Below are 26,233 nucleotides of genomic sequence, written 5' to 3'. Positions count from 1 at the left end.
GCCATTCCGATCCACTTCCAGATAATCGCCAGCAAGGGAATTAATCAGTATCTAAATGCACCCATCGTGATCGCCCATTGAAGCCCCAGCACACATGAGTGACCTGAAAATAGAAAATTACTAGAGGTCCTCGTCTTTCGATAACACTCCTCGCCAACAAACATCATGTCCTATCAACGACGAGATTATTCCCTCGTTACTGGGCCACTCGGCCACATCAAGGGCCTAACAATCTCTACCAACGACACACCAGCAGTCCACTACTTTGGTGGTCTTCCCTACGCACTCCCACCAACAGGCCAGTGGCGATTCCGTTCTCCTCGCAAGCTGCCCGCAGGCTACACATACGACACAGCTTCCCATCCTGGCCAATTTACGAAAGGAACATGGGTCTGTCCTCAACCAGACAGCAGCATCCCTCCAGATCCCGCAGATGTAGGCGAGGACTGTCTTCAGCTGAATATCTGGATTCCAGCTCGTCCTGCGCCTAAAGAGGGATGGCCTGTGTGTTTTTATATTCACGGTGGATTTCTCCAGGTTGGCAACGCCAATACACAACCTGAGGCTCTGGTGCCGCTGCTGAGTGAAACTGCGTTTGGTGCTATTATGGTACAGCCGTCATACAGACTTAATGCACTTGGCTTCCTAGCTGGAAAAGAGCTAGCAGCCGAAGCAAGTGCCCACGGAGATACAACGGGCAATATGGGTATGTGGGATCAGAGAGCGGCTCTGGAATGGACATTTGAGAACATTAAGAATTTTGGTGGCAACCCAGCCAACATCACCGTCGCCGGCTACTCGGCCGGAGCATACTCAACTTTCCAGCAGCTGGCTCACGAATTGTTCTGCGAATCAGACAAACCCGCAATCATCCGACGTATCGCAATGTTTTCCAACGGACCCGGTACCGAACCCAAAGCTCTACACGAAGTTCAACCACAGTTTGAGGAGTTCATCACTAGGCTTGGCATTCCCTTGGATGATAAGGATGATGTGAAGCTGGCCAAGCTACGTGCGCTACCTTATGAAAAGTTGATCGAGGTACAGAGCGAAATGAAGATATCAGAATTCCGGGTTCTGGTCGATGGTCATTTTTATCCTTCTTCGCTTATTGATAAGGTCAACAATGGAGAATTTGCCAAGCAAATGAAGAGTCGTGGCATCAAGCTTCTGAATGGCGAGTGTCAGGAGGAACACACTATGTACCGTCGTTGGCGTACACCAACAGAATCATACGCTTCTGTTCACCAGCGACTGTCATCGGACTTTTCACCCAAGGTCACTGAAACACTGATGAGTCACTACTGCGGTGCTGGTAAGGAATTGCCGGCAGGAAACAAAACTTGGCGCGAGTTCTTTGGTCGTCTCTACGCCAATGTCCAAGTACATCTCCTCGAGCGTGGTTTCCACAACGCCCTTGTTCAAGGTGGCCTTGAAGGTGGTAAGGATATCCTACGGTATCGCATTGAGAGACGTCTTGAGTGTGTTGAAGAAAAGATACCTTCTCACCTTGGTGTCACGCATCTGACTGATATCCCTATATGGTTGTGGGGTACTGGGTATGAAGCGGGCTTGACTGAAGAGGAGAAGGGAATGTTGAAAGGGTGGAATGAAGGATTCGCTCAATTTGTGAATGGGGACGATGTCAATTGGGGGCCGGTTGACGTGAATCAAATGAAGCGATGGAGGAGTGATGGTGAGACAGATGTTGTCAAAGATGATTTGTGGGAGGATGGTGTTGCCTTTTGGCAGCTCATCAACTCAAGTTAAGTAGGTGGTTTAGTCGATATATCTAACGGTATGTTTATAAACTTTGTTTTATCTTGGCAGATAATTATCTGTTGAAGTCTAATTCAGGGCTAAACATTCTTACCAATACAGCATATAGGGTAAGCATGCACCGATGATAATAGCGCTCTATATCCGCGGCAATACAGATACATTGAGGCACTTTGTCAATCTCCAAAAGTGTTCATCTCTTAGATCCTGTCATCACTATCACCAGCCAGCTTATCTCCATTTGATAGCTCTACTTATTCAGGAATAGTCATCAAATATACCCAACATGCTGGGTCCATCCATATGCCGCAACGTTGAACTATTACCTAAGCGGGAAATGCCAGATAAATGTGGGATAGATCATCTCTCGGTCCCCAAATTACCCCCCATTATCATTCCGCACTGTATCTATGAAGCGGAAGTAGTGGAGTCTACGGATAGGTCTTGGGCTGATAACCTAGACTGAAGTGACAGGCCAGACGAGCTAAGACCTACTCGTGGACAATGCCTTGGCTATAACTCTCCCCGACCTCCCCGGCATCTTCGGATCCAACCTCCCCCCTCTCCCAATTTACCATCCTGCTGCTTACCCGCCCAAATTGTGTCCCTTTTTTTGTTACAGCTACTGTCTCCACATTCTATCCATCTCTCCATGTCATCAAAGAAGCAGTTGGAAAATGACCAAGAGCAATCCTCGGAGACGGGTCCACCTACGAACAAGCGAAGACGCATCGGCCTGGCCTGCAATGCCTGTCGCGTGCGCAAGTCTAGGTATGTCTGTCTTGTCAATTTTTTGTTTGTTGTGATTATTTCTGTGTAACTCCAAAACTAGCCCCAAGATAGATTAGACTAAATTACCCCGTACATTTCGTGCATCGTTTTACTGACTTGCTTGCGTAGATGCGATGGCCATCGACCCTCTTGCTCGTCTTGTCTGTCTTTAGGAGTCAGTTGTCTATACGAGCCTGGCGATTCAACCACAAACGTCATCGTGCGAAAGGACTACGTTTCAGACCTAGAACAGCGTGTCACATCCGTCGAGCATAACCTGCAACGGTTAAACGATGTTCTCAAGGGCCATCTATCGCCGTGCAACAATGGCAACACTACCAATGACCTAAATAACCACAACAACCGCGATTCACCATGTCGTCAGTCGAGTATTGCCCAATGCATCTCAGTTGCCTCACCTCGACCAAACACTCGAGCCAAAAGTGCACCAAATGAGACGTGTGCTACAGGTCTCGAAGAACCTCATGACGAGGACGCCAACACCAATGGCATGGCCATGACCTTTGTCGAAGAAAAGACATCTGCTTATTATGGCGAAGCTTCAAATATAAATTTTACGCAACTTTTGCTCAGAGCCATGGCTACCGTTCATGGCGCCACGCCTGTAGCGCCATCCGCCTTGAACCAAGCCCCTGTTCCTGGAGATGGCATCCTCGCCAACATGTCACAGAACCAACAAGAAGTATTCGTCGGTGGCTTGGCGACGCCAGAATCATCACCCACAGCTCTGCCGTCAGTCCAAGAGATGGACAGCTTATTGGAAATATACTTTGACACAGCTGGGGTCGTATTTCCTTTCATCTGCGAGGATACCATGAGAAGCACATACAACGAGTGCAGACTCAACGGTTTCACAAGAGCGCGCAGGACATGGCTTGGAACGTTGAACATGATCTTTGCTTTCGCTAGTAGCTTCGACCGACGCGACTCTGTATCTTCATCTGCGAAAAGACGCTTCGAGAGGGCCAACGTGTTTTATAAAAGAGCTACCGCACTCTGTGGTGAACTGTCGAAACGAGTTATTAGCCTCGAGATAGTTCATTATCTTATTCTGGTCGTCCTTCATTGCCAGGGGACGCAACGATCGGTACAGGCCTGGAACAACCACGGACTAGTCATCCGATCAGCCATGGCGCTAGGTCTGCACTGTGAATCCAGTGGGGCATCCTTTGACCCTGTTCAGCAGGAGTTCCGTCGACGGACGTGGGTTGTGATATACTGCCTGGACAAGGTGCTTAGCACTGCATTTGGAAGACCGGCGAGTATCCCAGACGAACAGATGAATTCGTTTAGCAGACGCGAATCTGTCACTGGACTTTCACCCGTGTCTTTGTCTGATCCTCGAGTTCCTGTCGATCTCCCGGGGGACTTTTTGTCGGTTTCATTCAGGCTGTATCAAGTCATGAGCAAGTCGCTCGTTGAACAATACGGAGCGAACCTGGACCATGTCGACTCTGGTCACGATGACATGGCTCCTTTGAAAGCATCAGGCGAGCTACGAAAACAGCTCCGTCTTTGGGCAGGAAGTCTTCCAGGTCACCTACGTGTCTGCCAACCAGAAGACGAGTGTATAGGCGTTAACTCACAAGGGAACAGACTCCGCGTCATCCTCACAATGAGGTATCATAACCTTGGTATTTTGATACACAAGCCTTTGCTCAGCGCCACAATACGTCATTTGTTCCAGTCGGAGAAAAGAGTGGATGCGCCGCCGCCGTATATGATACAACTTGCCATGGCAGAGGCGCACGAGTGTTTACGATCTGCGCAGTTGACGATTGACATTGTACATGCGGTCATTAGTGCAGATCCTACGCCCAAGAACAACCTTGGCGCCTGGTTTTTTACACTGTACTACGGTAAGTGCCCGGTTATACGGCTCCACAACATATGCATAGTGCTGACCTCATGATAGTTTTCACAGCCTCACTGGCTGTCAGTGGTCGTTTGCTTTGGGCACAGCATGGTCAGAGTATAGTAGATGAAGTCGCGGTCAATCACTGCAAGAGTCTACTCAGCAAAGCCGAAGAGATATTTCAGAAGCTCGACCACGAAAACAGTCTGGTCTTGAGTTGTCTTGAGTATATCCGGCGCCTGGCCCGAATGTGCAGTTTGAAGGGTGAGTGAACGACAATATTGCCCCGGCCCTTGTTTTATCAGCTTATTAAAGGATGCCGACCTAGAAGTTCTTCCGAGTACGCACAAGGGCGGTTCAGATATGACGTCTGATACTACAGGTACAGCAGGTGGTACAGCGGACACGATGCCATTTGATGCAGATGATATGGATACGTTTCAGCTTTTTGCAGCAGAGATGTTTGATCCGTCCATCTTTGAAGGATTTCACCAATCGCCTGTTGACGGCATGAGTTTTACGAATGGGCTTTGGGAAGGGTTTCCTTGTGGTGGGTGAGTGCACTAAATAGGTACATGATATAAATAAATAATGAGACTGTATAATTGAAAGTCATTGATGATCTGTTTAATTTTCTCTTACTGCTGATTTCTCCGCTGGGTTCCCTCTCCATTGCATGTGACGCATGCCTCAACTAACCTAACTCACAGTGAGATTGATTCGTTAGAGAGGCTAGACCATCATTGACTGTACAAGCAATCCGTGACGTTGGTCTACGGTAAGATTGTAAGAAATTGGTCAAGGGAAGTGAGCTGACTATTATTATTTTGCTCAACTTCTAGTGAGTCATTAGATAGATAAGTTTCCTTACCTAGACCTCGCTATATCTGGCTTACTTCACTTGCCAAAGTCTTACGGCAGATGAGGATACTGGATGATGGATGAAAAACAGCTAGATACTAAACGGAATTAGCCTAGCTCCTACCGTTAGTAAAGAAGCCCGGCAATTGATGAGGGGTACCCTGTCTTACGGACCTGCTCCGGCCTAACTCCCCGTCTCACTCTACCCCACGTTTCGTCACTGTGCGTAACTGATTACATCCTGGAATAGCGGATTTGGAGATTTTCCCCGTAGAACCACTGTGGGATACCCGGGTCAGATTGCGAGTCATCTCTAGGTATAATAATCCGTCTGATAGGGTGGTAGATTCACTGGTGTCATTAACACTCATACACTCATCTATAGAGACACACGCAGACATTCCACTTTGCCCAACCCAGCTTGGCCTGACGCCTTATCTAGTCCACCATGTCGTGTCTTCCCGACCCAACAGTACTCACCCAACTTCAGGTGGAAAACCCTCCACGATACACCCAAGCACAGCTTCAAGAGTATCTCAAAGTCATCAAGCTTCCTCAGAGATTCCTCGATTCGCCAGTACTGAAGGATTCGACCCTTGCTCACACCAAGGAACACGGTCTTCCCCTCATTAAAGCCATCACCCGTTACCACACATGCAATATCCCATTTGAGAACCTTGAACTCCACTACTCAGCACACAAGACCATCACCCTTGACCCATATGAGCTTTTCGAAAAGATAGTTACGCGTCGCCGTGGCGGTCGATGTATGGAGAACAACACCTTTCTCGGTACTGTTCTTCGCTCATTTGGTTACGAGGTTCGCGATTGCGGAGGTCGAGTGGCGCGCGCCATGAGTCCTTATCCCGATGTTAGAAAGAACCAAGCCTACACTTATGATGGCTGGAACCACATGCTCAACCTCGCTCACTTTGAGGATGAGTGGTATATCGTCGATGTGGGAATGGGTTCAATGGGTCCCAACCTTCCTTTCCCTCTACGCCACGGGTTCGAAACCACGAGTATTGCTCCTCGAAAGATCCGTCTTCAGCGCCGAGCTATCGCTGAGTCTCACGCAAGCAACCCCACCAAAGGAACTAAGCTGTGGTGCTACGACGTCTGCCTCAAGCCTACTGAGGACGGAACTGATGTGTGGACACCTACTTATGCCTTTACTGAGACGGAGTTTCTGCCCCAAGATTACGAGGTCATGTCGTGGTTTACCTCTACCAACCCGCGATCTTTCTTTACTAGATATGTCACCTGTACCAAGATGATCCAAGATGAGGAGAAGGAAGAGATTATTGGTAACCTTACCTTGTTCAAAGATACGATCAGAGAGACAATCGGCAATCAGCGAAAGGTTATTCGGGAGTGCAAGACTGAAGAGGAGAGAATTCAGGCGTTGGTTGAAGTATTTGATGTGAATTTGACGGAGGAGGAGAAGAACGGAATTCCAGAGGAGAGAAGACTAGCTTGAGGTCTAGGCGATGTTGATGATGAGAACGAGAACAAGTAGTTTATTCCATATTTATCAACCGTCGGATCTATCTAGCCTATTGTTATGTATATCTCCATACGTGGTCTTCTACTTCACTAGTCGTTACCCAGGTATGACAGATTTAGCGATGTCACTGAAGTGTCCCTGTGTTCACTCATCGGCCTCAAGCCAACCATGGGTTTCATTAATTACACACGGATTCACAATCTACGATATTGTAATAAATGAAAAGTAATCTCATTATCACGACTTATTATTTTCTTCTGTGATAAGCACAGCGAAAGAGAATATCACAATGTAGTACAGTTTACATAACATCACACAGAGCACGCCGATAACGCACAATTTTCCAACATTCACTCGTTTATCCAGTCACTAACTCTCCATCCAAACCCACCTGAGTCCTCCAGTGTTATCTACTCCATACCAAGGTAATTATCCGTAAGTCCGCTAGCGTCCGCCATCTCCCCGCAACAGGTCTGTTGCCCTAGAAGAGATACAGTACGGCAAACTGTAATGTCTTAACCTCGTACCGCGCCCACCTCACTATCCCTCAATTTTAGATTGGGGACGAGCCACAGCGGCTATCAATGCGCCCGCAGATATCCGTTAGTGGTTGATCCCAATGGTGTATGCTCCAAGAACAGGGCATTTCGTGGTAGTGCAGAGCTTTAGAGGCTGAATCCGACAGCCGAGCTTGTTCCCCGGATAACCAAGTACTGCTAACCTTGGAAGTCAACCAGCTATCTAGTTTGGGGATAAATGATGGGAGAAAGTAAGACAGAGTTTTGATTCCATCCATTCAACTCAAGTCAGATCATCAGTCATCAATTACCACCACTGCAATACCTGACTTGCACTGCACTGCATTGCATCACGCTACCTACAGCCATGTCGCCTATTCGTCTCCCACCCCCGGTAGTCATACCAGAGTCACAGAGCACAGTCGATGTCTACATCATCGATACAACCAGCTTCATGAGCGGCTTCCCCGCCTCAACGTTCGTGGAACCCCTCGTTCCTGGCTTTGACACTATCAACGTCGGTTCATATGCCTTTCTCATCAAACACAATGGCTCCAAGCCATCAAAATACGACACTGTCGTTTTTGACCTAGGCGTCCGAAAAGACTGGGAAAACCTACCCGAAACCTTTGTCGCAGGTATCAAGGGAAGTGGCTGCAACATAAACGTCGAAACAGACGTTGCCTCGATCCTGCGCGATAATGGACAGGACTTGAATAGCGTTGGAGGTATTATCTGGTCGCACTGGCATTTCGATCATGCTGGCGATCCGCAAACATTTCCTTCCTCCACAGATCTGATTGTCGGTCCAGGCTTCAAGCAAGGCGTAATGCCGGGCTGGCCGACCGCCAAAGACTCGCATGTAAATGAAACTGCTTGGCAAGGCCGTGAGTTGGTCGAGATTGACTTTAGTGGTGAGGCGGGGCTCGATATTGGTAAATTCCAGGCCTATGACTTTTACGACGATGGAAGTTTTTACCTCTTGAGCTCGCCAGGCCATGCAGTTGGACACATGTCAGCTCTCGCTCGCACGACAGCAAACCCACCATCATTCATGCTTTTGGGCGGTGACATTGCCCATCACTGCGGCGAATTCAGACCCTCCCCTTACACACCCCTACCTGAGATGATCTCACCCAACCCTCTTGGCCATACCCTCTCAGCGTGTCCCGGCAGGCTCTTCCTCTCCATCCATCCCTGGAAGGACCCAGAGAGACCATTTTTCGACCCCACAACGGAGCCGGGATGGCACCTCGAGGCGAGTATTGCAAAGGAGAGCATTGACAAGCTGGTCGAAGCGGATGCATACGACAATATCTTCCCCGTAATGGCGCATGATATGACGCTTGGGGACACGGTGGACCTCTATCCTAAGAAGGCTAATGACTGGATGTCGAAGCGGTGGAAGGAAGAGACGAGGTGGGGTTTCTGTGGCGAGTTCACGCCTTTGGATGGGGAGACTGGCGCAAAGAAGGGTAACCCAGCTGCACCCGAGGGACATCACGAGGTAAGAGATTCTGCACAAGATCCCAAGGTAGCCTCGATTGTGCACATGGAGTATACGGACGCCGATAAAAAGGCGATGCTTCACGACCTTACATTGAAGTAAGTTTTGCAATGCCACTTGATTTGTGTATTGCTGTTTTTGTACTTAGCTCTTCCTTTATCTTCAATCGATTCCCTCTTAGTATGAAATAAAATCTTACCACATAACAAGTCTGATTGAGCAAGTGGATTATTTTGTTGTATCAATGTTCCTTTTTATGTCATATACAACTGCATGGAGTGAACGCCGAGATCTCTCTATCAAATATCTAAATTCATTCTATGCTACCACCATTTATTTACCAATATTCCTCATAGCAATCTCGTTATACCGGTCACCCTGAGGCTTTAGCGCATCTACCAACTTGCGCATCTCCTTGTTCTCCTCCTCCGTAATCTCAATCTCCCTCGCTGAAAAGTTCTCCACCAATCGCTCTGGCTTGGTTGTACCAGGGATAGCAATCATACCCTGAGCCGCAACCCACGCGATGGCGATTTGAGGAAGTGTGCAGTTCTTCTTCCTGGCAAGCTCCTTGAACTTGTCGGCGATTCTCTTGTTGGCGTAAAAGTTCTCGCCTTGCCACTTGGGGACTATTTGGCCATATTAGTATAATTAAAATGTCTGAGAGGGTGTGCAACTTACTTTGACGTCGGTAATCTTCGGGAGCAAAGTCCTCGGGGGTTTCATAGGGGAAATTCTCTACAAGCCAGCCGTGTCCTAGAGGACCGTAAGCAATAAAGGAGATGTCAAGTTCGCGAGCTGTGTCGACGAGACCGTCAGTCTCGTGTATAGTCTCAAAAGCAGAGTATTCTGCCTGAACAGCATCGATCTTGGCAACTGATATATCGTAAGCATGGTGCGTGGTGTGCGAGATGGAGGATATTTACTGGAGTTTGCCTTGCGTAATGTCTCGGCGGAACACTCAGAAAGACCAATGTACTTTGTCTTTCCTTGCTTGCGGAGTAGGTTAAGGGCGGGAATAGATTCCTCTAGAGGCGTGTCTAAAAGCGCTGTTAGCTTGACTTGTTCCGCAAGGAGGGTGTGTCATTGCGTTCACTTACTTGGGTCCATTCGGTGAATATAGTACAAGTCGGGAGTGAAACCAAGTCTTTCGATGGTCCCCTCCATGTATGTCCTGATATGCTCAGCTGAGTTGGTAACTGATCCATCTTCAAAAGCGGCTATACCGCACTTTGATGCAACTGAGGTGCTGCAGTCAGTAACTTGATCATTTGAAACATATTTACTTTGCTATCCAAAGCATATTTTATACTCACTAAAAAGCTTATCACGACAATTGTGCTTCTTGATAAAGTCACCAATAATCTTCTCGTTCTTGCCTGGTCCGTAAGAAACCTAAGAGTAGTTAGTTAGAATGCTCTAAATCAACAGTGGTGTGTCCAGACTTACAGCAGTATCCCAGAAGGTGCATCCCTGTTCCAGCGCTTTGAGAAGCACAGGCTCAGCCTGCTCGTAACTAAGATCGTTACCGAGTGCGAAGCTAATGCCCATGGCACCGAAGCCAGGGACAGGGACGTCCAAGTCTCCAAACTGCATTGACTTAACCATGATGGTAATTGATGATTGATGATTGGCGAAAAGGTTTTCCTAAAAGAGTCGTAACTAATACACAAGGAGAATTCTTCAGTATTACTTTCTTGGTGACTGCGCGTTAAATGTAGCAGAAACAAGAGCGAGACCGGACCCGGAGCATACAATTACCGGTTACGCGGCGTCAGCCAAATCTTAGAGATAAGAGCCAAGGGAGTCTAGGCTAACCCACGGGGCCGAGCAAAAGTGAGGAGAAGGAATATCGGGGAGTGTTCGGGTCCATCGGCTGTGGGTACAATGCCTGGTTACCCGCGAGTCGATAAGAACCCTATGCTAGCACTTGATTGCACTTTCAATGGGGATCTATCACTTAGATATTGGAGAAAACGAAGTCTGTTGGGGCACAGCTAGTGATGGTAAAGAGGCTCAACTGTAACGGATCCGAGACATTGGAGATTGTCCCGATGAGAGTCAGCAGGCTGCTTACTTACGGCATATTTGCAGTGAGTAGGTGTCCAATTTGATCAGTATAGCGTCTCCAGCCGTTTTTACTGCTAACGCTCTACATGAGACTATTGCATGGGTGACATGAACTTCCCTGGAAATTGTAAATTGTAAATATTATTCCGGTTTATGTTTATTCACTCTATCTATCTATCTTTGCGCTACAGTCGCCCATTGATATCCCGTTGAGAGAAAATCCTCTTCAATCTCAAGGCAGCCATCTCCATCACAGCACGCGCAGTAGGACCATCCCGTAGCGCCTTCACAAGACAGAAAGCATGCATCTGTCCCTCTGCCTTGATGATAGATGCATCAACCCCATTCTCCTGGAGTCTATGACCAAACGCCACACCTTCGTCGTGGAGCGGGTCGACGGTTGAGAGGAAGATGATTGTAGGGGGGAACTGAGCCAGGACTTTATCCGAGAGATGGGTCAATGGTGATGCTAGTGCTGTCTCACGATCTTTCGGATTAGGTAAGAAAGAATCGATCATCCAGTCCATTGAATCCTCCGTTAGGAATGGTGCTTGGGCAAACGTCGTGTATGATCCAAGCTTTTTATGCGTTACTGTGACAGGAGCCCATAGAACTAATTGACCAATATTGGCTGGTAGCTTGCGCTCTAGGGAGAGCTGCACCATGGTAATAGCCATGTGTCCTTAACGGAGTTAGCACTAGAATGCATTTTGTCAATGTTGGAAGCGAGCAACTCACCTCCAACACTGTCTCCAGCGAGAGCAATAGTTCCCGGCAGAATGTGATACAGACTTGCATGGTTGACCATGTAGTCGAGAACTTCATAACTCTGCTCAAGTGGGTATGGGAATGTTTGATGAGGTACACGAGTATAGTCTGGAAAGACAATAGCAGCTTTAGTACGACGAGCCAAGTCTTCCATCAAGACTGCGAAAGACTTTGCACTATATCAAGACGAATCAGTCAACCGGTTCAACACACATGGTACACTAAGACGCTGATTGGTACTTACCTTCCCATAATCCAACCACCACCATGAGTATAGAACACCATGGGGAGAGGCTTATTGGCATGGGTCTTTAACCTGAACAATGTCACAGTTGTAGGACCATATTTCTTGCCAACTTGAATTGTCGTCGTCTCGATATCTGCAGCCGGCTCATGCTTCTGTATTTGCTCCAAATTGTCATAGGCCTGTTGATAGCCGCCCATTTCGTGCGGGCAGGGTAAGTCCTTGATTTGCTCATAGAAAGCGGTGTTAATAGGATCAAGAGCAAACATGATGGGCGATGAACTAAAACAGAAGTACTATTGGCCTTGTACTGAGAGAATTGGCTGGAATTGATGACGATCAACACTAGGCTACACCGTCAAGCCGAGACTATAAGGAGCTGGTATTTCGGCTCAAGCGGGGCATTGTAGGGAACGCAGAGCCCAGAAACACCCTTATCGAAACAGAGCCGCTTTCCCCCAGATATTGCTATCTCCATACTTCGGGGCTTAACCCGTCTCCCGGCATCTGCTCCGTTTCCCCAGTTTCTTTATCTTGGCCAGGTATTTCAGTGTGGGAAATTCCCCGCATTCCACTTTGACTGAACTCTATCTACATCGTTAGATCGGGATCTTAACTCACGACTGTATAAGTTGGGTAGGTCTAGACGTTGTACTATATTGAGGAAACATACACTGTCTAGTTGTACTATTATTGAACGTACTGTGCTCTCGACTACGACGTATCATCTGGTTGTCCAAAGCTTATCTTTGATGGTTACAACGGTGCAGTGATCGCTGAAACGAACCCCGGGAAAAGCGGAACCGAGCAGATAAGAGGTGGCGCTTAGGTTTGGCGAAGCGGAAACTCATTAGTATACATCTCCAAATTCTGGGAATGACTGAATGGTGTCTAACCGATGCAAACCCTCGGGGGCTTAAACCGGGTATCCCGAGATAGCCCTCCTGACCTGTGATATCAGAGTAGGTCTGGAAAACATCGTGAACCTGGTTCTAGTTATCATTTTGGCCATATCTACGATAGAGAAAATCATTGATACATGCGTAGTATACATGATATACTTCTTTATCATTGAGGTACCGAGATAATTAATGGTTGATGCTGAAGCGTTGAGTTCTCATCGTTATGCAAATCATTCCGTATTGAATGAAACAAAGACACTCCGTATTAGCTAAACTACGAATCTACTCGCATAACTCATTAGGACTAACAGCCAAGGTTCCATTGCCTTGGCTTCCGGGGTAAACATCAACACTGTCCACAAGGCTTGCCTCTTCTGCTTGGTCCCGACCAGGTGGCTAGCTAGCTTATCTGACCAGGGAGTCGAGACTCGTATGCCTAGCAGGGCTACTCCGTATTGTACAGTGACACACACGAAGACTGTATTCGTTTCCACCGGCACCCAGCCCCATGCAACCCCGCATTACCCTGGTGTTGCCAATAGAACCCTGACCAATATTGAGTATAACTATATATTCTGCATCTTTTCTCCTCAATCTCTTCTTGTCTCATCCACCCCTCCTCCTCTCTTCTACATCACTACACAATGGCATCTCCAAAGATCTCTCCCATTGAGCAGTACTCGGCTAGTGATAGGAAGGAAAAGTGTGCCCTTGAGCATGGCGACGTCCCCGACTTTGACTCTGGCAAGGGGGAGTCAAGGGAGGTCTTTCAAGAGAACGTCGATGGTGTTGAGTTCAGAACTGTCAGTTGGCAGCGAGCGACGGTGGTCTTCCTCAAGATCAACTTTGCCATGAGCATTCTCGCTATCCCAGCAGCTCTTGGTGCACTAGGCTCCGTCGGTGGCTCCTTGTGCATCATTGGATACACGTCTCTCAATGTTTGTGAGTCAATTTGATCCAGCTCGTATCGTACTTGGAGCTAACATGGCCTAGATACCGGTCTTATTCTTGGTGACTTTAAGCACAACCACACAGAGTGCCACAGTATGTCTGCAAATTACCTTAATCTTGACACTCAGCGCTAACTCTCCACTCTAGCATTGGCAGACATGATGGGTCTCATCTGGGGTCGCTGGGGCCGCGAAATAGTCGGTGTCCAGATCATCATGGCTCAAATCCTCATCTCAGCTGGTGGAATTGTCACATCAACTGTTGGCTTCAACGCGCTGTCAGACCACGGAGCATGCACTGTAGTCTTCGGTCTTGTTTCTGCCATCGGCATCACCATGTTCTCGTCCATCCGCACATTCTCCAAGCTCGGCTGGTTGACATGGTTCGGCTTCATCACCTTCGTTCTGGGCGTGTTCATCTTTGTTGTGGCAGTTACGCAAGTTGACAGACCTGCTGCTGCGCCCCAGACTGGAGACTTTGAACTTGGTTGGGCGCCTATTGCTTACCCTAGTTTTGTTGTCGGTATGGTAAACGCGACCAACATCTTCATCAGCACTTGTGGCTCTTCTATGTTCTTGCCCGTCATTTCAGAGATGAAGCGACCCAGGGATTACAAAAAGGCCTGTCTCCTTGCTGGTTTCATCGTCATGGTTATGTACCTCTCCTTCAGTCTGGTCATCTACCGCTACTGCGGTATCTGGCTCTCAACCCCCGCATTTGCCAGTGCTGGACCCATCATCAAGAAGGTAGCCTATGGTGTCTCGCTGCCTGGACTTATTCTAGGTGTTGGCATCTACCAGCATGTCGCAGCCAAGTACGCCTTTGTCCGTATCCTCCGAGACTCAAAGCACCTGCAGGCCAACTCGTTCACTCACTGGGGAACGTGGCTAGGAATCAACTTCCTACTTGGTTCTGCTGCTTTCATTGTGGCCGAGGCCGTTCCCATCCTGAACTACCTTCTTGGACTTGCTGGCGCCCTCTGCTTTGCTCCATTTAGTCTGGTGTTCCCTGCTCTTCTCTGGATGCACGACTTTAAGCGTTATAAGACCGGAACAGCAGGACAGAAGATTAAGTATGGTCTTCATGTGCTCATCATGATTCTTGGATTTTACATGATCGTTGCCGGAGTGTAGGTGTCCATTTTCGTTGTTAACATTCCACCCTTGTATTTCACCTGCTAACAAAAGCGTCTAGTTACTCCGTCGGTGTTCTGATCAAGGAGGCGTTTGACACGGGTGCTATTGCCAAGGTTTTCGACTGCGCCGACAACTCTGGCTTCGTCCAGAGTAACTAAGAAAGCAATATGGAAGGCACTTCATTTGTAGCAGCGACTGTTTTAAGGTTATCCTTTATTTACCGGTACCGTGATGACAAGAAGGGTTATTATTGGTTATTTAGTACATAATAACGTTATGGATACGCAAGATATTGCCCATCATTCATTGAACCTGTGATGATCATGAGCCCAGCCTGGGATGCCCTGCTATGGTAGAAGGCTTTGTAATTTTCTAGTGTGTCATTTCATCCAAGTTGGCGAGATACTCATATCAGCATTACTATGGACGCCCAGCGTTACGAACAATTTATAAAGTGATGCTGATGAAAACGAGGGAGATGATGAAGACGCAAGAGCCGTCAAGCGAACTAAAAGTTCGTGACGGTTCGCCAAAGTGCTGCGTAGTATCAAGGCAGCGGATAATGACACTATCAAGAAGCGATTGAGATGATGGGTGTCGGGGTACCATGTCAAGACTCATTTATTCATTCATCTAGTATCCATCAGCCGCAGGCATGTCTCTAATCAATTTCTATGGCCAAGTCTCCATGCCCTCGATCGACACATGCCTGCAAGGCTGTGCCCTTCTCCTTTTCTAACAGTGACGTGCTCTTGTAGTCAACCTCTCCCTTGCATAGCGTCACCTTACAAGCACCGCAAGCCCCAGACTTACACGAGGAAAGTACATCAAAACCAGCTTCATTGAGCACGTCAAGAAGGGTCTTGTTAGACGGAACCGTCAACGTCTCGTGTCTGTTGGTCTCAGGTTCGTCAACCTCCACGTCGAATGGGTCACCCAAGTTATCGCCACCACTACCAAAGTCCTCCCAGTGCACCATGTAGTCTGGGTATCCTAGGTCGGCAGCGACGCGTTGACATTCCTTCATCATACCTGCTGGGCCACACGAGAAGATACGGGCATGGTACGTCTTCTCCTTGGTGGGCTTCGGTATAATGTCCGGGATGTTGAGCCTTCTACCTTCTGACTTGGCATATAACGTCGTCTTGTCTCTTGGAAGTTCGTCGAGGAATGGAGCATCTTCAGGGCTCGGTACAGCATAGTGAAGATGGTAGGGTTCTCCTGTCGTCTCCCACTGATGGATCGATGGAAGGAAGGCAGTAATGCCAATGCCTCCAACGATGAGGATACGCTCAAGCTTCGGGTCGGCCTTTTTGTCGTTTTCCTGTGCGCCTAGGTTATTTCCTGGGGACATCTGAATCTCATCACCAATCTTCATCTCTTTGTGGATGTAGGCTGAACCACCACGAGATTGACTATCTAGGGAGACACCCAGGCTAAACTTGTAAAGATCGCCATCGACTATCGAATACGAGCGTTCAAACTTGTTATCTGGCCCGAAGATGATCTGGGCAAACCCATAATGATCGAATTCTGGGTTGTCGAGTTTTAGATCGTTCTTCAACTTGAATGTGAGCTTTCTAACACGGGAGGTGACAAGATAAGCATCAACCAGTGTGTACGTCTTTGGCGAGTTTCTTAATTTTTCTTTGCCGATCTCTACCCACATTTCTGGCATTGGTAGTGAAATGCACTCTGCCAATAGCTGAAGGGATACATTTCTGGCTCTGAGTATTCTTTGAACATTAAGGACTGACCACTTTGGATATGGTCGCTCGATCAATGAAATCTTGTCTCCCTTGCAAATATTTCCCGTCTTAAGAACTCTGAAGTTCCACCCCGATCGGCCGGTTCGTATCGTTCGTTTGAGGGCCCCGGGCCACTTGAATCGGGAGTTGAGCTTGAAACATGGGTGTCTAGGCTCGCTAACTTCGAGTACAACCTCGGCACCGAGAGTGTATATGTCGCCAATACAAACGTTGTCGTCGTTCATGTTGGTTGTAACGAGGTTCTCTCCGAACGCACCGATATCGTATAAGCCCGGCTCGGGGGAATTCTCGACTTGCCAGTCTGGGTAGTGCTCTGGGTTGTACTGATGCACTGCACGTTCGGTTCCGCCATGGCTCTTGGCAGCATGTTCATCGCCGAGAATGCCAGTCGCTGTAACATATGTTGGGCCGTGCTGTTCCTGTTTGTAGATGGCCGACGTTATTTCTCCTCCCAGACCGCGTTCCTTTACTTTCCCAGCGCGAACTTGTAGGAGAACGCCAGTTTCTGGCTTGGGCGCGTCTTCAAGGTGGAAGACACTCTCCTTTGGAATGTTTCTGGTTGATTGGACACCCATTGCGTTGGAAATGAATGGGAAGTTAAGGTGCAGTGAAAATGGAATTGAAATGATGCGATGCTTGCTTCAAACAAACGCCCCCACAGTCCATGCGCCATGAGTGTAATTAATTCACATAATGTTAGAATATGAGAGCCCTGAAGAAAAGTTAATTCCGCTGTCTAATCATGATTGCCATGATTCTCGGGCTTGTTACTGGCGATCGGATATCCCGCGGCACATCCGGCGGATATACAGATCAGTGCCAAGTCCGCGCGGACTAAGTACTCATGACTATCGGGATATCCGTGTATCCAAAGCCTGTTAGTTTCCTTTGACCTATCCGGATTACCCGATCGTCCAAACAGATGCGTGGTTGGAGAGGCAGATTCTGCAAATTTTACAACAGTCTTCCGATAGCAAAACACAGTACACAGTACACTGACACTAACACTAACAAACGATAGCTTCATTTTGTGTCATCGTCTCCAAGAGCAGTACCGACTTCATTAGTTGATACTTTATACATTGATACATTGTGAACACAGGTCGTATTTGATATGGGAAACTCAAATATGTCAATGATGTAGATACAACTTATCATCCGTAATATATGGTCTATACTCTATTATTCGTGTATTTACTCTATTTCTAAGTAATTTGTACTTTAACCTCATAAGACAAGCTTGGGAGCGTTCTTCTTAGCTCTGCCACCGAAACCCCATGCGATCTGATGAGCGATCTGGATAGAAGTGTTCAGATCGTCAGCCCATGACCAAACAAGTCCAGTGTTCTTCTGGAACAGACGGCCTGAAGCCACAAGATCCAAGGGGGTATCGTCCTCTCCTCCAGCGATGATCTCCTCCGCAAGGGTACCTATCTTGATGCTACCAACAGTGCTGATCAACATCTTGTCTCCAACTGACTTCTTGATCGCCTTGGCAAGAGGTGCCTGGTAACCGGGACCAGCAGCGACCTTTTGCATCTTGTGGATGCCACCACTGGAAACATCCAAAACATCGACACCACGGTCTGCTAACTGGTGTGCAAGCTTGATGCTCTGCTCAAGAGTCCAGGTCTCTCCCTCGTACTCAGGGTTGTTCTCCAGCCAGTCAGTTCCACTGATGCGAGTGAACAAGGGCATGTCCTCAGGCATAACAGCTCGTGCAGCCTCGACAATCTCGAGAGCAAGGCGCACTCTGTTCTCGAAGCTACCTCCGTACTTGTCGGTACGCTTGTTGGTGGCAGGGGACAGGAAGCTGGAAACAAGATAACCGTGAGCGAAATGGAAGTCGATAGTGTCAAATCCTGCTTCAACCGCTCGACGAACACCGGAAACAAAGTCCTCCTTCAACTGTTCAATCTCTTCAAGAGTAATAGCACGGGGGGTAGGGTAGCCAGGAGCAAAAGGCTCGTTGCTAGGTCCGACAACGTCATCGGGCCATCCACCAGCGGCCTTTTCAGCGGCAAGTCCGGCGTCTAACCAAGGAGCAACGCAGGAGGCCTTGCGACCAGCATGGCCAATCTGGATACCGATAAGAGAGTTGTTGGCATGGGCAAACTCGACGTGCTTTCGCAGTCCCTCAACATGAGAGTCTAGCCAGATGCCAGAATCTTCAGGTGTGATACGGCCACGTGCTTGAACTGCGGTAGCTTCTAGCATGATGAGGCCAGGGCCACGTTGGGCCAGTCCGCCGTAGTGGGCAAAGTGCCAAGGCTGCTGAAAGCCGTCACGGGCACTGTATTGGCACATGGGGCTGACCCAGATACGGTTGGGCATGGTCATGCCGCGAATCTTGATGGGTGTAAAGACCTTTGGTAGAGTATTATTGGGACCGTTTATACCGAGACCTGGTGCAGGAAGTTGCTCAGGGTTGAAGTATTGCACTCCTTTGGCAGCGACATTCTGAACAACCTCCTTGTTTGCGTCTTGGGGTTCAGTGCCATTCTGGGAAGAAAGGACGGGAATAGCCTGGGATTGTTGCTGTGATTGAACTGTCATATTGATTGGTGGTTGGAGTATTGTGATAAGTGTCTCTTGATTGAAGATAGAAGACAATAAATTGTGTTTATGTTCTGGAATTACTCGACTGAGCTAACCCTTCTTTAAGTAGGTGGATAGATGGTTCTACAGAATCCAGGAACACAACCTATAACTAGCGCTTTGATGGTAACGTTATGCATATCGTTTGACAAATTTTAGCTGATTATGTCTTCCTTACTCATGCTTAGTTTACTACGTGAAGATCTTCGTACGTAATGTCTTGCGGGACTACATTTGGAATCATGTCTAGAATAGCGAGAAAGGAGGCACCGAAGATCATGATCCGTGACTCGAAGGTCTCCACTGCCGTGTTATTCGGGGACATTTCGGAACTATCCGATCCAACTACCGGGAGCAAGTTAAACTTTTGGAGCTAGTATCTGGTTATGGTAATGAGATTTTAGTAGAATTCAGAATCTTCCCTGCGAATAGGAGAGTAATTGGATACAAGTAAACCAAATTGCATAGTGCCATGGTCCACTCTTACCCACTTGACATTTGGAAACATTGACGTTGGAAGAGCTGATTACGTGAACGTTGAAAGTCTCTACTGTGCTCATTTGAACCCATGCAGAGGTGTAAATCCTTTATCACAAGCCAATTCGGTCAATATAAACAGACAAATTCATAAGCACATCATTTTAACATACGATTCACTTATCCTCAAGCCATTTCTCACCATGTCTGAAAGTCTTCAACACCAAGCTGCTGGCGATGCAACCCCATTCGCATTCATATGGCGTCAGCTATTCCAAACAGTCTCCTCTATCCCAAACGCCGTGGACCTACACGGTCAAGTTGCTTTAGTCACAGGATCCAATGTTGGTCTTGGCTTCGAATCCGCACGCCAACTCCTCGCCCTCAACCTTTCGCATATGATTCTGGCTGTTCGGTCCGAAAGGAGAGGAGATGAGGCGGCAAAAAAGCTCCGGAAGGAATTTCCTTCAGCAAAGATCGAGGTGTCTATCGTTGATATGTCTTGCTACGACTCGATCATGACTTTTGCAAAACGATGTAAGACGCTACCACGATTGGATATCGCCATCCTGAACGCGGGTCTCAGTCAACCCACGTTTGAACGTACCGAAGGAACAGGTCACGAAGTCACATTCCAGATTAATTATCTTTCGACAGTACTTCTGGCTCTGGTTCTAATTCCCATTCTGCGAGAGAAGCACGGAGCGTCATCACCAGCTCGTCTGAGTGTCGTTGGCTCCGACACTTCTTATTATGCCAACTGGAATGGCTCAGAGTCAGAGTCTGTCTTGGAGATAATGGATAACCCAAAGTATTTCGACTCATGGGAGGCCTACAAGGCCACCAAGCTACTACTGCTCATGTTTACACGCGAACTGAGCAAACGTGTACCTTCAAGCGACGTCATCATCAATGTATCAAATCCCGGCGCATGTAGAGGAACACAGTTTGGACAAACTGAGCGCTCTATGCTGCAAGAAGCTTTCCTATACGCGGCATCGCTGATTCTCGGACGCACTCCCAATGTTGGTGCGCGGCAATATGTCGATGCTGTAACTGTGAAGGGGGCCGAGAGTCATGGTAGCTTTATCAGCGAGGGAAGAATTAAAGCGTGAGTATCTTCAAGCATCCATCAGTTCTCGAGAAGATACACTAACTCTACCACTTAGTTTTCCCCCCATCATGTATGAGCAGCGAGGTTTAGCCCTGCAAGATCAGTTATGGAATGAGACAATGAAGGAGTTTGCTAGGTTCAACATCGAGAGAGTTTAGAATATTCGCATCATGAAATAATATTATTATAAAGTCACAACATAGTGCTAGATTATGATGTTTACTCGACTTTACCGTTGGCTCTTTTCAAGTGTCATTTAGTTAACGAGCAATCAAACATATGATCTACCTATTGTTGTTAACACAGTCGAATTGAAACTTGAGATGATAGCCCCAAGCCTATGTAAAACCATATTTACACCAGCAAGATTAAACTGAACAGTCATTTATTCCCTTGCGTATGACAGACCTTCTAGAATAATTATGATTGCAAGTTCTACTGATTCGTCATGGCAGTGCAGATTACAGGAGACAGAGCACAATTGATCGAATGGATAGAGAAGCCCACTGCCGAGTAGACGTGTTTCTGTACTATTTACCTCCATACGTAGATCTTTATTGAGCCAGTACCAGGTTGAGTGCAGTGTAGCCAGCGAAGTCCCCAGATGCAGGGCCGAAGAAGCCTTCCTGGGCGTCATTGACATAGAATTGAGACAATCGAACGGCATTGTTAGGTCGTGTGCATGTTCTTGCCGCATTGCAATATCCACCAGGAGCACTGCAAGCAAGTGTGCCGTCAGATGACTGTTGGCAGGACAAAGGAGCGTTCTCGAAGTTATCGAATGGGCACAGAACAAGAGGCGCAAGAACACCTTGATCCTTGTAGGCCAAGCATAGGTTGTTGTTGTTGGTGCCTGTAGCGAGTTTCCCATTGGCAAGGCTGAATATTAAGGTTTGGGTGGTACCGGATTGTTGGAAGGATAGAGGGATAAATCGTTGATCAACTCCCTGTAGAGTAAGGCCAGCGACTGGTCCAGAACCGACGACTGAACCAGGTGTGAAGTAGGGAGCTGTAGATGACGAGACGGTAGTCGACGCTTCTTCGGTTGTTGTGGTCGTTGGTGCCTCAGTGACCGAGGTAGAAAGAACTTCAGCTGAGGTTGTCGTGGCCAGCGTAGTACCAGGTGCCGTGGTTTCAGTGGGTTCGGCGCTGGTAGTCTCAGTCATGGAGAGACTGGTGGTTTCAATGACGGTGGCAGAAGCGGAAGTAGCCGATGATTCAATGCTTGAGACAGCGTCGGAGTGAGAGGCAGTTGTTTCTGGATTGATCCTCGTCAGTCTAGAAGGAAGACTTGCCAGAAATACAGATACTTACGCGCAGGCTTGCACACTCCAGCTTCGACAACTACATTAGCCGCAAAAAGGCCAGTGGCCAAGAGTAAAAGACGCATCCTGTAGGTAGACAGAGTTAAGGAACTTTAACGATAGACAAGTAACTTGCTGAGATAGATTGGGATGTGTCTCACAGCGGGACCTGATCTCTTTAAGAATCTTGGCAAAAGGGGCATTTCGATTGATTCTTCGACCTTAGTCAATTGAGTAAGTCTGGATTACCAATTCGAGGATAGCGACTCAATAGTTGCCGCCACATTCGCTAGTTTGTACTTAAGCGAGATAAATATACGATGATAGATCAGATTTGAGGCTCATAAGGTTCTTATTGAATTCAGCTGGGCCCATTTGGGAAATTGTATTATCATGTTCTATTTCAAGTATATTTTTATTCGACAACCAAGTTTTCTTTCACTGTTGCATCAACTGGGTAATTCGAACTAGGGATGATTCAACGTGCTGCCAATGCAAACAAGGTGCGAATGCTTGCATTTGAATTCTGAGTTCGATATTCCCATGTTGAAAAAAGATTCATATACAGATGTAGATTCGACTAATAAACAATAATTTATTTTCATTGGGCTTTTTGGGCGAGATGTTACCGTCAACAAGTGGCGAGATCAAACCCAACTATGTAAACCGTGACCCAGCGATCTATAACAACGACTACAAAAGAAATATGACTTCCCATTTACTTCGCCGGTCAACCCAAGGATGGTCCTCCACTCGAGGCAAACGTCGTTGTAGTCAAATACAGCATAACGATGATCTGACCAAGACTGTGACGTCCTCCTACCTAGTCATCCTGTACCAATTCCAATCGCAGACAAGGGTCATCTTTATCCTTTCTGCGCATTAGCACTTCGTAGTCTGGATCCGTAACCCAAGTGGTGCACCAGGCCATCAGTTGCGGCTCGGGACCTTCAGGAATCTTCCACTCGTAGTTGAGCAAAAGGTACATCATGACAATCTTGACTTGCTTGGCGGCAAAGAAGCGACCAGGGCAGGCGTGTTCTCCGTAACCGAAGCCCATGTGTTCAACACTGGTCGAAGATAGCTGGACCTTGTCTTCTCTGGCGGATTGTTGTCTCTCACGGAAGAATCGGTAACCATCCCACTTTTCAGGGTTCTCGTAGATCCTTCCATCGCGCATGTTGTGACAGGAGACAGCAATTTGATGACCCTTGGGGATAAATGTACCGTCTGAGAGTGTGATGTCGGACTGCGCTTCTCGCACCATTGAAGCTGATTTGAGGTAAGCAAGCGACTTTACAAAAGCGATAATTGTCCAACTTACCAACTTGAATGGGTTTCAATCGTTGGGTTTCCTTAAATACGCTGTCGAGAAGGAACATCTTGTACATAGCCTTCGTGTTCCACCCTTCTTCGGCAATAACTCTCCTGATCTCTTCCTGCAGGGGCTTGATGATTTCAGGGTGAGCGGCAATATCTTCCAAACATTGGCAGATGAGATCGGTGGTGGTGTGGACAGATACAGCAGAAAGGAATAGTTGGGTAGCAGCAGGGTTGTACGCTTGTTTGGCAGTCTTCTCAAACCAGCCCAGAGAATCATTGTATTCCTTACCCTTTTCCTCGGATCGACGGCGTTCAACAATGGGAGTGATTAGTTCGCGAGCATTCTTGACCTGGTTTCGTAGAATTCCGCATCCTGGAGAGAAGTATGAAACGACGTAACGCATGTACTTGGGCCAGACGCGCAGGCGGTTTGCGACCTCGAGACTGTTGGCAGCGTATTCCGAAGTGATGCTAATCCATTTGTCATTTTGGCATAGATCTTCACCCAAAAAGATACGTGTTGAGATTCTAGTGACCAGGGGTAGCAGTGCGTCTCTGAGTCGAATCTTGTGCCATTCTATAGACGATCAGCTTAAAGTCAACAACGTGTCGCGATGGTCCTTACCCTTGTTAGCACCGAGGTAGTGTTCAACAGCCAGCTGGGTTTCTTGAGCCAATGGAAAGGTCATTTTGTCTTAACAAAACAATTAGCATCGACATGGCATGTTATAATCTGGACGGGGTTTGCCGGCTTACTCAGAGTTTTCTTTAATTGACCGTGAATAACCTCCTTGATCAGTGCTGCCTCATTTCTTCCGCCCTCGCGGAAAGGCTCAAAACCGGGGATTTCAGTGTGGAAGGCCTATTGGTTGTTTAGCTATATGGACCAGTCATTTATTCAACAAGTTCCACATACCGAATCGTTAGCTGCCTTGATGAAGCTGAGGCGCTTATCGCTCTTGATTTCATCGGCCAGAGTGGGAGGCAAAAAGGTCATTTCACCGAAATCGGTTGTCAGGCGGACAGGGGTTGTTGGGTGCTTGTGGAACCATTCTTCGAGGGTTTGGCGGGTGGTGTGAAGGACTTCTGAGACTGCACGAGCATCGGTAAACTCGTACCAGCGTCTGGGGTTGAGCAAGTATGCGCTGGGTTGCGGGGCCAGCTTCTTTCGTACGACGGATACTACGACGAGAAAGGCAACAAAATATGCCAGCATGTCGAGCCGGACATCCTGCAAACTGGTGATGAGAGCCATGACAGCGAAATGGTCTGTCAAGCCTTGGAAGAGATACCAGTTGTGTTTGAGATAATTTTCAGAGTTGTAGAGGGTATCCTACATTTATAACATATACCTACAGGGCCCGTGACATGGCTTGCCTCACGGTTAGACCGTTTCATTGAGTGTTGTCTCCAACTCTATTTTCTGCAGATCCACATCGGTAGGGTCCTAAGTATAAGGCCAGCTAACAAAACGAACCACACTGAACAGTATCAGCCTCAATTGGTAGATTCAGGCCAACCCCCACTAACGAACAAAACGACCTACCGAATAATACTGACTTTGTTGCATTGATCTTCATATTGATTGGTAGGGTACTAACTATCAGGCCAGCTTGCACAAGATCCAAAACTTGTAACCAAACAGAATTGACTTTGGTATCGTTATCTTCACATGCTAGTCTAGATTCGTAACTTCCAGCCTGCTAGGTTAGCTCCCCACTTACTCACCACACAGTCCTGGCATCAGCGGTTGACTTTGACATTACGATACTCAGCCGTGGTTTCAAATTTACCAGTACACGTAACCTTCATAGAGACAAAAGGGCACCATCGACCACTCCTTGAAACTACAAATGGTGTCTGTTTGTTTGTCTTGAGGACTGTAAAGGTCTAACTATCGGCAACTACTACTGGTCTAGCTTTGTGAAACAATGCACAAGTTTCTGCCGAGTAAGGCAAAGGCTCTGGATTACTGTAAGCAGTCATAATGGCAAAAGCTGTCATGAAGTAGACTTGGACAGCAAAATAATTAAATTCTTAACAAGGAAATATATTTATTAAATTCTCATCAATTATACTACGAGACCATACATGTATTATCCGTAATCTATATTTTCTTCAACATTCCATCTATTTATTTACTGCCTCCAACCTCTCTATAGGGTATCTGCAGAGGCCCTGTAATTGACTTTGGTGTTTCAATGTTGGTAGGCCTGACTCTCAGGCCATCCACCCCACAGACTCATAGACCGACTTGACTTGGTTTCTCATTGGATATTAATTTCGCAACAGTGTACCAGTACGGCAAGATCGTCGCTATGAGGCCTACTCACAAAAATGGCCTCAAATCTTATTGTGTAGTTATGTGGGACATAAGAGGTTGGATGGCACGATTTGCCAACGAGGTTCAGTGCACTAGTAGAGACACCTTGAGAACTAACTGTTGGCATGATGTCTACTCGGGTTTATCGAGTTATTTTCGTTTACCACCTACCACCTTGGTAAATACTGTTTAAAATACTGTGACTGCAATATTAGACAAGAAAGACGGCGTTCCTCTCTCCGATCGATCAATCAAGTCGTTTGTTTTATTTGTGCTGGTCCCTGGAAATCTACGTCAAGCATCCGGGAGAAGATGCTGGCAGCCTTTGAGAAGGACTATGTGCTGTTATAGCGAAGCTGCTGTACGATGATGGCAATCCTCTGCTGCACGAGCTGCAATTTCTGCACATGATAATCCGGATCTGTTACTACGAGC

General features: G+C 47.4%; 12 protein-coding genes across 12 annotated transcripts; 6 read left to right on the top strand and 6 right to left on the bottom strand.

Moving 5' to 3' along the window:
• Window positions 1-165: 165 nt before the first annotated feature.
• On the top strand, window positions 166-1,770 carry FGSG_00082 (uncharacterized protein; the record flags this gene model as incomplete). The annotated part of the gene is made up of 1 exon (XM_011317376.1): window positions 166-1,770. One exon carries the CDS (start codon window positions 166-168, stop codon window positions 1,768-1,770), a length of 1,605 nt encoding a protein of 534 aa, XP_011315678.1.
• Window positions 1,771-2,401: 631 nt separating this feature from the next.
• Window positions 2,402-4,698, top strand: FGSG_00081 (uncharacterized protein; the record flags this gene model as incomplete). The annotated part of the gene is made up of 3 exons (XM_011317375.1): window positions 2,402-2,550; window positions 2,680-4,430; window positions 4,496-4,698. The coding sequence occupies exons 1-3, from the start codon at window positions 2,432-2,434 to the stop codon at window positions 4,696-4,698; spliced, it is 2,073 nt and encodes a 690-aa protein (XP_011315677.1). The 5' UTR covers window positions 2,402-2,431.
• Window positions 4,699-5,735: 1,037 nt separating this feature from the next.
• FGSG_00080 (uncharacterized protein) lies at window positions 5,736-6,767 on the top strand (the record flags this gene model as incomplete). Its single annotated transcript, XM_011317374.1, has 1 exon — window positions 5,736-6,767. The coding sequence occupies one exon, from the start codon at window positions 5,736-5,738 to the stop codon at window positions 6,765-6,767; it is 1,032 nt and encodes a 343-aa protein (XP_011315676.1).
• Window positions 6,768-7,679: 912 nt separating this feature from the next.
• On the top strand, window positions 7,680-8,921 carry FGSG_00079 (uncharacterized protein; the record flags this gene model as incomplete). Its single annotated transcript, XM_011317373.1, has 1 exon — window positions 7,680-8,921. The coding sequence occupies one exon, from the start codon at window positions 7,680-7,682 to the stop codon at window positions 8,919-8,921; it is 1,242 nt and encodes a 413-aa protein (XP_011315675.1).
• A 231-nt stretch (window positions 8,922-9,152) lies between these two features.
• FGSG_00078 (uncharacterized protein) lies at window positions 9,153-10,427 on the bottom strand (the record flags this gene model as incomplete). The annotated part of the gene is made up of 6 exons (XM_011317372.1): window positions 9,153-9,448; window positions 9,501-9,695; window positions 9,746-9,859; window positions 9,920-10,060; window positions 10,136-10,214; window positions 10,269-10,427. The coding sequence occupies 6 exons, from the start codon at window positions 10,425-10,427 to the stop codon at window positions 9,153-9,155; spliced, it is 984 nt and encodes a 327-aa protein (XP_011315674.1).
• Window positions 10,428-11,074: 647 nt separating this feature from the next.
• On the bottom strand, window positions 11,075-12,170 carry FGSG_00077 (uncharacterized protein; the record flags this gene model as incomplete). Its single annotated transcript, XM_011317371.1, has 3 exons — window positions 11,075-11,571; window positions 11,628-11,833; window positions 11,902-12,170. The coding sequence occupies 3 exons, from the start codon at window positions 12,168-12,170 to the stop codon at window positions 11,075-11,077; spliced, it is 972 nt and encodes a 323-aa protein (XP_011315673.1).
• A 1,277-nt stretch (window positions 12,171-13,447) lies between these two features.
• Window positions 13,448-15,048, top strand: FGSG_00076 (uncharacterized protein; the record flags this gene model as incomplete). Its single annotated transcript, XM_011317370.1, has 4 exons — window positions 13,448-13,745; window positions 13,797-13,847; window positions 13,902-14,883; window positions 14,949-15,048. The coding sequence occupies 4 exons, from the start codon at window positions 13,448-13,450 to the stop codon at window positions 15,046-15,048; spliced, it is 1,431 nt and encodes a 476-aa protein (XP_011315672.1).
• A 503-nt stretch (window positions 15,049-15,551) lies between these two features.
• On the bottom strand, window positions 15,552-17,234 carry FGSG_00075 (uncharacterized protein; the record flags this gene model as incomplete). Its single annotated transcript, XM_011317369.1, has 1 exon — window positions 15,552-17,234. The coding sequence occupies one exon, from the start codon at window positions 17,232-17,234 to the stop codon at window positions 15,552-15,554; it is 1,683 nt and encodes a 560-aa protein (XP_011315671.1).
• Window positions 17,235-17,886: 652 nt separating this feature from the next.
• FGSG_00074 (uncharacterized protein) lies at window positions 17,887-19,215 on the bottom strand (the record flags this gene model as incomplete). The annotated part of the gene is made up of 1 exon (XM_011317368.1): window positions 17,887-19,215. One exon carries the CDS (start codon window positions 19,213-19,215, stop codon window positions 17,887-17,889), a length of 1,329 nt encoding a protein of 442 aa, XP_011315670.1.
• A 722-nt stretch (window positions 19,216-19,937) lies between these two features.
• FGSG_00073 (uncharacterized protein) lies at window positions 19,938-21,006 on the top strand (the record flags this gene model as incomplete). The annotated part of the gene is made up of 2 exons (XM_011317367.1): window positions 19,938-20,845; window positions 20,904-21,006. 2 exons carry the CDS (start codon window positions 19,938-19,940, stop codon window positions 21,004-21,006), a joined length of 1,011 nt encoding a protein of 336 aa, XP_011315669.1.
• Window positions 21,007-21,402: 396 nt separating this feature from the next.
• FGSG_00072 (uncharacterized protein) lies at window positions 21,403-22,527 on the bottom strand (the record flags this gene model as incomplete). Its single annotated transcript, XM_011317366.1, has 3 exons — window positions 21,403-22,106; window positions 22,163-22,239; window positions 22,472-22,527. 3 exons carry the CDS (start codon window positions 22,525-22,527, stop codon window positions 21,403-21,405), a joined length of 837 nt encoding a protein of 278 aa, XP_011315668.1.
• Window positions 22,528-22,713: 186 nt separating this feature from the next.
• FGSG_00071 (uncharacterized protein) lies at window positions 22,714-24,778 on the bottom strand. Its single transcript, XM_011317365.1, has 5 exons — window positions 24,392-24,778; window positions 24,232-24,337; window positions 24,101-24,169; window positions 23,477-24,052; window positions 22,714-23,424 (listed from the first exon to the last, which is right to left on the bottom strand). Exons 1-5 carry the CDS (start codon window positions 24,728-24,730, stop codon window positions 22,976-22,978), a joined length of 1,539 nt encoding a protein of 512 aa, XP_011315667.1. The 5' UTR covers window positions 24,731-24,778; the 3' UTR covers window positions 22,714-22,975.
• Window positions 24,779-26,233: the final 1,455 nt, after the last annotated feature.

This window comes from Fusarium graminearum, chromosome 1 (genome assembly GCF_000240135.3).
Source record: "Fusarium graminearum PH-1 chromosome 1, whole genome shotgun sequence".
Lineage (NCBI taxonomy): Eukaryota > Fungi > Ascomycota > Sordariomycetes > Hypocreales > Nectriaceae > Fusarium > Fusarium graminearum.
The sequence above is the reverse complement of the archived record's forward strand: the minus strand, read 5'-3'. Positions and strand labels throughout refer to the sequence as shown.

Excerpts from the sequence above, each read along its gene's own strand:
- FGSG_00071 (XM_011317365.1), bottom strand. The coding sequence starts at position 24,730 with ATGGCTCTCATCACCAGTTTGCAGGATGTCCGGCTCGACATGCTGGCA. Across the intron at positions 24,053-24,100 it reads CTACCTCGGTGCTAACAAGG|AATGGCACAAGATTCGACTC; the intron begins GTAAGGACCATC and ends GATCGTCTATAG. Across the intron at positions 23,425-23,476 it reads ATTGAAACCCATTCAAGTTG|CTTCAATGGTGCGAGAAGCG; the intron begins GTAAGTTGGACA and ends ACCTCAAATCAG.